The sequence below is a fragment of the Tachypleus tridentatus genome, chromosome 13 (genome assembly GCF_004210375.1).
Source record: "Tachypleus tridentatus isolate NWPU-2018 chromosome 13, ASM421037v1, whole genome shotgun sequence".
Classification (NCBI taxonomy): domain Eukaryota; kingdom Metazoa; phylum Arthropoda; class Merostomata; order Xiphosura; family Limulidae; genus Tachypleus; species Tachypleus tridentatus.
The window spans coordinates 233,214,489-233,227,166 of record NC_134837.1 but is presented as its reverse complement, the minus strand read 5'-3'; the positions used below and the strand labels follow the sequence as shown (position 1 = coordinate 233,227,166).

General features: G+C 32.8%; 1 protein-coding gene across 6 annotated transcripts in view; it reads right to left on the bottom strand.

Annotated features, from left to right (window-relative positions):
• Positions 1-12,678, bottom strand: part of LOC143240424 (uncharacterized) — a 101,121-nt gene that overhangs the window by 13,197 nt on the left and 75,246 nt on the right. For 4 of the 6 annotated variants that reach the window (XR_013021757.1, XM_076482840.1, XM_076482842.1 and 1 more), the window contains 4 exons: positions 9,649-9,806; positions 9,395-9,442; positions 7,505-7,565; positions 1,489-1,550 (listed from right to left, as the gene is read on the bottom strand). Coding sequence is in view for 4 of the 6 variants with exons in the window: in XM_076482840.1 (XP_076338955.1) it covers positions 1,489-1,550; positions 7,505-7,565; positions 9,395-9,442; positions 9,649-9,806 (329 nt within the window). In the remaining 2 variants the exon portion in view is untranslated. The remainder of the gene's footprint in view (positions 1-1,488; positions 1,551-7,504; positions 7,566-9,394; positions 9,443-9,648; positions 9,807-12,678) is intronic. The other 2 variants (XR_013021758.1, XM_076482841.1) reach the window with 1 other exon arrangement.

The following is a 12,678-nucleotide window of genomic DNA, read 5'->3' as shown; positions in this document are numbered from 1 at the left end:
ACAGATGCATATATGTTAGCACTGTGAAACTCTTTTGGAGAAATCAATGAATATTCATCACTCATTTGGTTCATACACTGTAGTTCCTGGCATTGGTATTATTAATTCAGCAATATTGTTGCAATAATCCAATGAACCTTCTTGCAAATATGGTATAAACACTTTCTCACAGTTTCTGTACCAGTAAAATTATATCCATGGAGAAAGTAAGTTCTTAGCCCAAAGTTTGGACCCCAAAATTTCTGAAGAATCTTTTGGAAGGCTCAAATCTCTTACTAAATCATCAAGTTTACCTTATGTGAAAACTTGTGGTTCACCAGATGTTTCAGGATGAAAACAATCCCCAACATCACTTCTATTAACATCAGATTCAGAATCAAATGAAACTGTCTCTGGTGAAGTAGGTACAGGTCCATGAGTAACAAGTCTTAAAGAAGATTGAAGATTTAGATAAGAAATATAGTTTTTATTTTCAGTGTTGTTGTCTTGCATGTTACTTGAGCATAAAACAGCAGTCATCTCTGTGGTTTCTTGGCTCACATCAAATCACTGGGATTTCAAAAGGTAGACTTTCTCTTACCTTTAGTCCATTGTCTCAACTCTTTGACATGAATAGTACAAACTTTGTGTGAACACCATGATTTGTATTGGTTCCCAAGCTTTATTCCAAAATATATGTAATATGTTTTTTTTAACAAATTCTGTAATTTATTGTCTTTCCTTCTTTACAAAAGCTTTATCACAAATATAATATGTTTGAGTCATTTACACAAACTCTTGTTGCCAAAGTGATGAATAAATAGTATTGAAAAGAAAAAAAACAATGACAGAGTGCATGCACAAACAAATACTATCTAGAAATGACACACCATGTAGCTTGATAATCATTTATATACTAGTGGTATGTTTCTCATGGATTTTAGAGAGATCAATAAACCTTTCATGTCACAACTGATCTACACAAATCTATAGCCAGTGGTTGTCAACATTTTAAGCATAACAAAATGTGACCCAATTTAAATGAAAGTGATTCACTTATTTATTTAAAAGTACATACGAAGCTTCATGAAAAGTCTGTATGTGGTGAAGAAAAATGAATATCATTTTCAGATTTAGTATACAAAAATTACTGTAGAATGTAAAAAATTCAAAACAATAAGACCATCACAGGCCTGTGTAATTTTCAAATACAAATTTTTATTAAGCACAACTTTGTTATATAAACACCTAAAACAATAATGACCTCATATTCAGTATTGTGATCATATAATTACTCTTACACTATATATTATGATTTAGAATTGTGGCCCACAATTTTTATAAATAAACATGACATGGTTAAATGACTCGAACATATGATTTCAAGCACACTATCCATAAAGACTTTCATTTACCTCAGATAAAAACTTTCAAAACATTAAATATTCTCTAACAATAATATTTCATTTTATAGAATAACCAAAAAATAATAATTACATGACAACTTACCAGTTTCATCCTCTCCAAGTCTATCAATTTCATCCCAAATTTCATCCAATGTCATTCCTACACTACACATACAAATATCTTTCAGCTTCTCTTGTTCATGTTATTTAAAAACATAATGCATTAATAAATCACTATTCAATACACACCACACACCTAGTCACACCAAAGCCTAAACAAGCATAATGTCAAGCAAGCTTACAAAAAATATCAGCTTATTTTCTGTCAATACCATTAGAAATGTACTATGCTGCATCTTGAAATCTATGGCACCATGAATTTATACTTGTTACGACTATACCATTTTGCTTCTGCTGTTTCCCGATACAAGCATTACTAGTTTACAATTAGATAGTTTATCACAAAACACAATCAATATATTGTTGTGATGATTCAATATTATACAACTGACTAACATAAATAAACTTCAGGTTCTTACAGTAACTAAGAGCAAATTATGTTTTTTAGAAAATCAAAATTTCTGATGTGCCAATAGTTTATTGCAGTTAACTCATAACTATATTTATGTAATCATAAAATTATTACACATAAGCTTAATTTTACTTATGTTCCTTTACATACTATGCTATCTATATTTTATATTGAAAACAGCATTCTAATAAATCATTATAAAAGTATTGTCTGATAAAATTATGTCTGAAAGTAATACAACAGTCACATAAAATATTATACCAATATTATTTTTTTCTTTTTACATATTTGTTTTCCTAGATTTATGGCATTTCACTATATCAGTTCATTGTGTACTGAAGATTGTTTAACTCTTTCAATATTGGCTAAGTCCCTGGGACTGACATCATAACCATTTTGAATTTGTTGCAGTTTTCATTCTATTAAATTTAAGTTAATAAGTTTATGAAATTTGACAAATTATTAGTAAATAGTACAAAGATTTCATACACAAAAAATCAGAATTTTTTTATTGAGTCTTAAGGTTTATTAAGCATTTTTTATTCTTGCATGTCGCCCTCCTGAAATGCAAAGTAATTTTCATTTTAAAATTAAAAATACTCTTATGCATCAGAAAATTTTAAACTTTCACATGCAAAATCCTTATAATGTCCAGATAGTTTTATTAAACATTTATTGAGAAAGAACTTTCTACTCTAGGTTATGCTCACTAACAAATCTCTGTATGAGCTCAGTTGATTTGATTGGTTGTTTGGCATTTACTGGCACAAAGCAACAAGGCCATCTACACCAAACAACAGGTAAAAAATTAAAAACAAAAGTAAAATTATTAAAATGCATTAGAATCATGTTAAAACAAAACAAAGTCCATTTTATTAAATAAAACTTAAATAGAACTAAAAAGGCCAATGGTCTTCAAGAATTTAAAAACCCAACATCAAGGGTGAATCCATGGTAAAAAGTGCCCAAAATGGTGCCATTGCTCATGGTCATTATGACGGCACAATAGTAAAATGTGGGCTCTTGTGACTTGAGTGTCACACACACCACACATTGGTGCATCAGTCTCAAATAAAAGAAAATTAGTTAAAAGTGTAACCAATTCATATCGTAGCCAGTACAACTTCCTCCTTCTGATCCTTACAGAAACAAGATGGCCAAAGAGCAACAGAAAGTTTAATCATGAAAAGCTTGTTATCATGTTGCTCAGTCCAAGTCGATTACCAACTGGTGTGGAGCCGAGCCTCAAATACAGGACAGTAGTCCATGTTTGGGACAGGCATGGCCATGATAGCACCAGAGCAGACAGACTTAGCTCCACTGTCAGCAAATACCAGCATGGCCTGGTATCCAGAAGAACTGGATAGAAATGGATGAAAAAGAGAAATGGGCCAGTCAGTTTTGACTATCAATGAGAACAAGGATGGTACAAATTATGTTTGGCAAACAGAAGATGGTACTTCCAATCGGGAATATACACCTTCTGTAGATGACTCAAAGAAAGGTCACATTTGGGGATGGTAATAAACCATGGTGCGGTGAGCTGACCAGTGGATACAGCAACGTTATCCAAGGAAAGACCCAATTCAGTCAACTGCACCAGGATAAAAAGGCCAAATGGAACAATAGCAGACCATCCATTCTGAAAAACTATGGCCCACTGAGGAAGGAAGACACAACTCCAGGTGGGATGATGTGGTAAAGACAAAAGTTTTGAAGTGTACAGTAAAGACAGTTACAAATGGCAGAGGTGTAGAGGAGGTTCATGACACTCAGTATACAAACTCTAGACTGGAGGAGTGGGGAAGGCTCCTATGCAGAGCCAAAGCCCCTGATGATGAACAGTGTCCAACATATTCAAGGCCAAGGTCCTGGCAAAGTCATAGAACAGAAACCCATATTCCAGTTTTGATTGAAGGAAGACACAATAGATTTTTAGCATAGAATATCAACCTGCTCTGCAACAGGTGGAAGAGGGGACACCGAAAATGTTCATTGCCCTTGCACACCTGATGCATAGCTGCTTGATATGTGGAATGAAGATCAGCTTAGAGTCAAAGATAAGCCCCAAGAAACCTCAGGGTATTGAGAAGCACAACATCACCAGCATGGAGTTTAGGATCGGGGTGAATACCCTGTCAGCAGCAAAAGTGCATGCAAACAGTTAGAGAGAGAGAAGTTAAAAACCATTTGCTGTGGTCCACTTCAGTAAATGATTGAGGGCAGTCCGTAGCTGCTGCTAAATAAACTTCATGCTCAACAAGTGACACAAGATGTGAAATTCAGCAGCATACAGCCTACTTCCAATGGTTGGAAGAAGTTGTCCAATAATGACATTAATTTTTATACAGAAAAGTCTGACACTCAAGACACAGCCTTGAGGGACTCCAACTTCCTGTAAGAAAGTACAGGAAAGTGTTAAACCCACACAAACTTGGAATCACCAGTCCATTAAACAATTTTTAATAAAAATGGGCAAATGGCCATGCAACCCATATGAATGAAGTTCTTGCAAAATGCCATATCTCCACATAGTATTGTAAGCCTTCTCAAGGTCAAAGAATACTGAGGCAATATTTTGTTGTTTGAGAAAGGCTTCTCTGATTGAAGTTTGAAGTGAAATCAGGTGGTCTACAATGAAGTGCTGTTGTTAGAACCCACATTGGGTAGGCAATAAGAGGTTGATTGGAGGAACCAAACAAAACAAGCATTAACCATTCTCACTAAGATCTTACACAGACAGCTCATCAAAGCAACTGGACAGTAGTTTAAAGGTATCTTGGGACCATCCCAAGCTTAGATTAAGGGAGGACAATAGCCTGGCACCATCCATCAGGAAAAGCATTCTCCTACCAGATCTGGTTAAAAACAACCAGAAGAATAGCAAGAGAGGCAAGAGATAGATGGCACGGTATCTGATAGTGAACATCATCAGGTCCAACAGATGTACTGCTAGACTGATGAAGAGCAAGCTTGAGCTCCACCAGTGTAAAGGGGCAATTATACTCATAGAAACAATCAGCCCGAAAGGAAAGAGATGATCACTCTGCCCAAGTCTTGATTGTTAAAAAAGCGAAGGGATGAAGCAGCAGTGCTGGATGCATAAGAAAAGCTTTCACTGAGAATATCAGCAATGCTCTGGGTATCAGCAGCTTCCTGACCAATGGAGAGCAAGATAAAAAGGTGGGCAGAAGCATACTATGCACTAATCTTCTGAACCTTGTCCTATATTACCTTGGAACTGGTGGTAGAAAAGATACTAGTTGTGAACTTAATCCAAGATTCCTTCTGGCTTTTAGGAATAGACTGACTAGCTGCTTGGACAATAGAGTCAGTTACTGCTGTCACACAGTCATCTATCAATGACTTACAGATGATAGCAGGATCAAGTTCTAAGAGGACAGTGAAAGAGGGGGAAGTTGGCCTGATCCAACTTCCACTGCAGCACATGGGTTGAGTGGCATTAACCACGGCCAGACTAGCTCAAAATTATTAAAAATGGTCACTGTCTTCTGGGTCACTGTCAATCCCTCAAGAGAAATGAGAGAAAAGTGTAGGGAAGCAGACAGAGAGATCAAAAGCAGTAAAAGACTGACTAGGTGCATGAAAATAGGTATAAGAACCAGTATTCAAGAGAGAAAGTTTATGATCTGAGAGCATACGCTCTACAGAACAATCCCTCCCATCAAAATCAGCATCATCCCAGAGGAGATTATGTCCATTAAAGTCCCCCAGGATTAAAAAGGGAAATGGCAACTGTTCAATGAGAGCATCAAGGTCTAATTGATCATAGGTCTCAGGAGACAGGTAGAGAAACAAACAGTAATGATATCACCCAAGGAAACATAGATGGCTATGGCCACCAAAGGGGTATCAAGTGGCAAAGACAAAGCTGGCACATTCTGATCAAACAGCAATGCCACCCCTCCATCACACAACCTGTCATTTCTGAACAAAGAAAACTGCTGAAAGGTGACTGTGTCAGCAGGTTTCAGAAATTTTTCCTGTAAAAATAAAGCTATGATTTGAAGTCAAACAAATTAAAACATAAACCTCAACAGTGCCACTGTATCAAAGCAGCCAGTTTTACTTATATGAAGGAGAATTGGGCAGAAAACACTTCTGTTTTCAACCATGTTGTTTCTCTTGATTAGAAGGTCAAGTGGTCAGGTTTCTGTCAATACATGAAGATTCCAGTGACTGAGGGCATGAACAAATAATCATTTTACATCTTCAGGCTAAAAAAGAAAATGGACCCAAGGTAATGCCAGAAGTCAGAGCCAAAGGAAGAAATGGTGGGGATAGAGATAAGTGTTAATACTGACTCATCAACTTTCTTAACTGCGGAGGACAAAAGATTCATCACATAGTTTGAAAACTCTGTTAGAGGTATGGACAAATCTGTCTGCACTCCCACTGTAGCAATGAAACAGTGCAGCAGTATACATCTGAGATGGAATGGTACACAGTGACTTTTGAACCTTGGGGTAAGAAATATTGTAAACTGTTTTCAAACACTGTACCCCTTTTTCCTCCACTCACCTAGGGCAAGAACAGAAGTAAGAGGGGAGAGAGCTACTACAATTAACACAATGAGGGTCCATTTTGCACTCATAAGCATCATGATCCCTGCCAATGCAATGAGCACACATCAAAGAACCACGACACGACATCTTCAAGAGACCAAATCAGTTACATTAGAAACATCTGAGAGGGTTCAAAATACATGGCCATACCTTGCAAATTAGATAAACTGCCTTGAGGGTGTCAGGCAGACGTGGTGATGTAAACATCAAAATTAGGACATTGTTGGCAGCATAATTCCATCTTAGTATGTGGAGATGCACCTCACTGCAAAATCTCTTTGGGTGGAGAAACCAGCAAGGATCTCCAACTTTGGGATGTTCTTCAAATCCCTCTCAACAATAACTTCTCATGATGAATTCAAAGTTGCATGGGGAGTAACCTCAATGGGTATATATCCCCAAAAGCCCTCAAATGCAAGAGGAATTCACCATGATTCGGAGTGAATGTTTTCACCAAGAGGTCCTCAGAACTTAGCTTTCTTACTGAGTTAGGAGAGCAAGCAAGCCCCTTTAGTCCCTTCTGAATAAAATATAGGGATAGCTTATCAAAAGGAAACGATAAAAGGTTTTCATTTTATATTCTAGCTTTTCAATATCACTAATTTGTTTTCCTTATTTATAAAAAACTATACTTAGTATTTTGACATTAAAAACATCTAATTTGAATCAGTGCTGCATTCAGCATACCATGTGACACACAAAAATCGATGTTTTGGTATATTCATTTAATATTTACTTTTAAATTAAGAAAATAAATATTGTATAATATGAAAATTTGAATAATAATTACAGCTTGATACAAAACTTATGGAGATAAATTCATATAAATGGTAGTGCAATTAAATTTTAAATGCATGTCAACAAATGAGATAACATGGCATTTGATCCATGATTTGTCTCAAAAGGATTTACAGATTAAAAAATAAATGGTTAACAATTAATTTTCTTGTGTAGGTGATTAATACATTTTTGTTTGGAGTTTTTTCAAAATGAATTCTTACTTCTCAACACTTTCTTCACAGTTCTGTATTTTGGATGTTTCTTCTAACTCAGGTTCAGTATCTAAAAAGATTAATGAATACTTTAAACTAGTAGTAATCTTTCAATAAACAAACACAACAGTATTTAATATATAAAGTAAATATTTGGAAAAAATTAATTAAACAATATTTTAATAATATAAATCTTCTAAAAACACCACTGCCTTTATAGTTAAAATCAAAACTATTTATAAAGGTATAAATTTCATGTACCTTAAAAAACTTGATGCCTACTTTTAAGTAAAACAAAAGAAACTGAAAATTTCTAATACAAAGTTTTGTGTTTAAACACAATACTTCTGTATAATTTAATGTTATTTAGATATTGAACATTCATGAAATTGGAAAAAGTATAGGAACAATTTCAACACTCCAAAATGCACATACATGCATATATATATGAAAGAGCAGCTATACAACCTATGGCTCATTCTGACAAACAGTACAAAAAATTGCTAAATTTAGAAACTAATGTAAATATACATACATATACGAGTAGTTGTATAATCTCCAGCTTACTTGCAGCCAAAAATGAATTTATATAAAGAGCAATTGATGTACATTTAATACAGAAGTAGATTAATTAAATGATTATGAGCAACAATTATATTCATTACTGTATTTCAAACTAATAGATTAATAAAAATTATAACTAATCAATTAATGCCATGAAACTAATCAACCAATCAAAATTAGCATTTTAGTTATTAATATCTTTGACTATTCCAATAATAATTAATTGAAATTGTTCAGGAATTAATAGCTATTCTTTAAAGTTGTACAAGTGAACATGGATCTAGGGCAGGGATCCAGGCAAACCAAACCTCCTGCACTCATTTTTCCAGAAATTAATAACTGCATTACATAATGTTGTATAATTAGGTAGGGATCTAGAGTGTGTCCATTTTTTAAAAAAGTTAATAAAAATAACAGCCAAACCATCCTTATACTATTATACAGTATAAAAAAAATTGATATCAATGTTTTTATTTGATTGGACTATTAATTACCTTAAAGAATTTCTGAGCCAAAAGTAATACAATTAAGAGTTCTAGCAATTATTTATAAGCTAGTACAACAACAGAAGAATCAAATAAATGTTGCCATGTAAATTTTCATACCTTTTTTTTTTTTTCAAACACTCAATGAGTCTAGACTTTAGAGATTTGTTTTGATAAAAATTGTTATTGTTTAGAGTACCTGCAATCATAATACATACCTTATAAAAAGTCACTTTTTTATTGTTTAGAATTCTTGTGAGAAAGATGTTTTTCATATTGTTAATGTTTGAAATAAGTGAAAATGCAAGAGGTATGACAATATAGATAAAAATACCTTTTACAAATAGGCATCTCATTAACCTTTGCTATTCTTTTTGTTTAATATTCTTATTATCATTACAAATATTTTAACTTTCACAGATACTTTTACACTTACACAAACACAATCTGATATAATACTACAACCTATGACTCATCGCAAGAAATGAATACTTCTATACAGTAACAGATATGCATACAAACAAGCAGCTATAAACTCGATCTCTACAACCCTTATAGCTAGAAATGAATACTGCTATAGAGTAGTAACTAATATAAACATAAACAAACAGATATAATCTCATAAATTCTGACATATATGCAAATAAACATCTAAACAAAATCTCTGACTCTCTCACACACCTAGAAATAAACAACTGTGAAGAGTTAACAGCATACACTGACATTTAAACAAACAAATATAATTTCATAACCTCTGACCTGCTTTTAAAGCTAAAAACAAACAGTTGAAAAAGTAAATGCACATGAACTGCCTGGTGTTGTAAAACTATTTTTGTGAAGTGAAAATTACCTGTTACATCCATCTCTTTCTCCAATTCATCATTTTCCATAAATTCTTCTGAAAAAGTTAAGTAGATGTTGAATGAGTAATAAGAAAAGATGTAGTTGCTTTCAACATATGTATTAATTATTACTTTTTGTTTTGTGAAGATATTAATAAAGTGCAAAGTGGTTGCTCCTTTAGTTTTGTGAAGACATAGTTACCACAAATTTCTATTCAAACAGGAAACTTTTGAAATCAAGTATGAAAATAAAAATCCTTACTTGCAGTCTCCTCAAATGCAAAAGCTCCTGGATGAAATTCTGGAGAAACTGATATTGATGGAAAACTCCTATTTTGGGGTAATTCTACTGATGCTGTTCCATTCATTTCTGAAGACTCTCTCGAACCTGCCCAACTCATAGTTCTTGCCACTTTCCTTCTGAAAGAAACCTTTACTGTAATTTAAAATTTTGAATCTACATTCATAAAACAAATAACACTGATATAATCCATAAAATATAAAGCTCAAAATTCACATCATACTTAAAAAACATTAGAAAAAATAACTTCATTAACCTATTTTATATTACAAAAAAACAAATAACATTTATTACCTTTTTTTCCTCACAAATAGTTAAAAACTGCATGATAGATTTCGAAATCAGCTGACTCCAAATCAAACAATCAGATAAACATTCAAGTATGATTTATTTTGCTTTTCTATAAAACTTACTTAAAAACATGAAAGGTTAATTTGAACATGAATCTTATATTTTATTATTTTTATGTTTAGTTCTTTATAGTTTCTAATTTATCCAAAGTACCTACAAATCATAAAAAGATACATATAACTCTGCTTTTACTAAAACTATTTTGTAGTCAGTAACCACACTTGGCTATCCAGTATCATTTGAATAAAACTACATTTCTTGACACACAGTTGTAACTCTCTAAAGCTTCACAGTTTTATCAACTTTGACTCTACCTTAACTCAAAATAGAATTTGTCAATTCAATCAACCTTGAAAAAGAATCAAAATAAATCTTAATTACCCTCTCTTCTATTTAGATTACTTCACATTGTAACATCAAAGTACATTAGTTGAACCTAAGTAGCTTTAAGCTTGAAACATTTATATGCAAAAACGGCTCGTTTGGGTTGAGAAAATATTTTACATAGAAGAGCGAACAACGTTTCGACCTTCTTCGGTCATCGTCAGAACCGACAAGATTCTCAACAAGTGGGTTTCTCGACATCACTGATTAAGCTTGAAACAGTATACATCTATCTATAATTAAATTTCATTGTTTCATTGCCCTTTTCCCTATCCTTTCAACTACATTTAACTACTATCTGTACCATAATAAGTTTTAAATCACTCAGGGCATATGCAGTTGGCATTATGTTATCAAATTACATTATCTATGTGCTGCTCACATGTGTGCCTTGTGAACCATTTTTATTATATTATTCATTTTATCTAATCTAATCTTAACTAACATAAAAAGATCCCTACTTTTATGTTTTATTTACTTTTATAATAACAAATAAAGAATAAACATGAACAACAAGATAAAATTACACACCCAATTTTCTTCCTTCTTGCTGTTGATTATACCTAAGCCTACATATTTTATACTAATGGTAGTAGTGCATTAAATAATTTTTATTCAATAATAATATGCAAAAGAAATTTCCCCTAGCTTTCAAAAATTTTCTGTCTTTCTAACTATATGACAAGAGCCATAACAAATTCATCCAAACTAGTTATTAACTTCTTCATGGGAATAGAGCTTGTACCCTGAGTGAAATTGATGCTTATTTATTCCGAACACAATGTTGTACCATACATCACTTAATAGATGAAAACCTTGACCTTCTATTGGATATAGAAAGAGAGGATGTGACACAATGTTGTACCATACATCACTTAATAGATGAAAACCTTGACCTTCTATTGGATATAGAAAGAGAGGATGTGACACAATGTTGTACCATACATCACTTAATAGATGAAAACCTTGACCTTCTATTGGATATAGAAAGAGAGGATGTGACACAATGTTGTACCATACATCACTTAATAGATGAAAACCTTGACCTTCTATTGGATATAGAAAGAGAGGATGTGACACAATGTTGTACCATACATCACTTAATAGATGAAAACCTTGACCTTCTATTGGATATAGAAAGAGAGGATGTGACACAATGTTGTACCATACATCACTTAATAGATGAAAACCTTGACCTTCTATTGGATATAGAAAGAGAGGATGTGACACAATGTTGTACCATACATCACTTAATAGATGAAAACCTTGACCTTCTATTGGATATAGAAAGAGAGGATGTGACACAATGTTGTACCATACATCACTTAATAGATGAAAACCTTGACCTTCTATTGGATATAGAAAGAGGGATGTGACACAATGTTGTACCATACATCACTTAATAGATGAAAACCTTGACCTTCTATTGGATATAGAAAGAGAGGATGTGACACAATGTTGTACCATACATCACTTAATAGATGAAAACCTTGACCTTCTATTGGATATAGAAAGAGAGGATGTGACACAATGTTGTACCTTACATCACTTAATAGATGAAAACCTTGACCTTCTATTGGATATAGAAAGAGAGGATGTGACAGACAGATAGGTTTGACAGAAGGGGTGTGATTTTTACATTTACAATTCTGTAACCAAACAAAATTGAAGGTTATAAAAATTATGGTTTGTCTTAGCCATAATTGTATTATAGGGAGCAATTTATGTTTAATTTCATACATTTTGAAGAAACGGTAAATAAAACAGAGAACAAGTCCAGAGAATATGTTACTGTGTAACAGTTCCAGGGAAGTTCAGGATTATTTAAAATATTTTCTTATAGAATTAAGAACCTAAACATTATAGACTATTAAAATATGGATTATTAACTAAGTGTTTATGCCATATTAATTAATACAACATAAGCAAAAAGTAGTTTAATAAAGTTTTGAATGTAAAACACTACAACTTTCAGCCATGCATAGTAAGACACTCAGGGCAAAAAAAAATAGTTAATTGGTCCATATACTCTGTTAGTGACACATAGTACTAGAACTTTAATATTAAATTAGAAACCACTGAATAGAGAATAATCATACTTATTGTAATATAAATATGATTATTCCCTATTCAATTGTCTATGATCATATTTATTGTGATATAATGCCATAAGTATTTTAAAATTAAAAATGAAATTAACATTTAAAATGAACAATCAAATTTTTATCTGGCTGATGGCCGAAATTGAAAAGACTC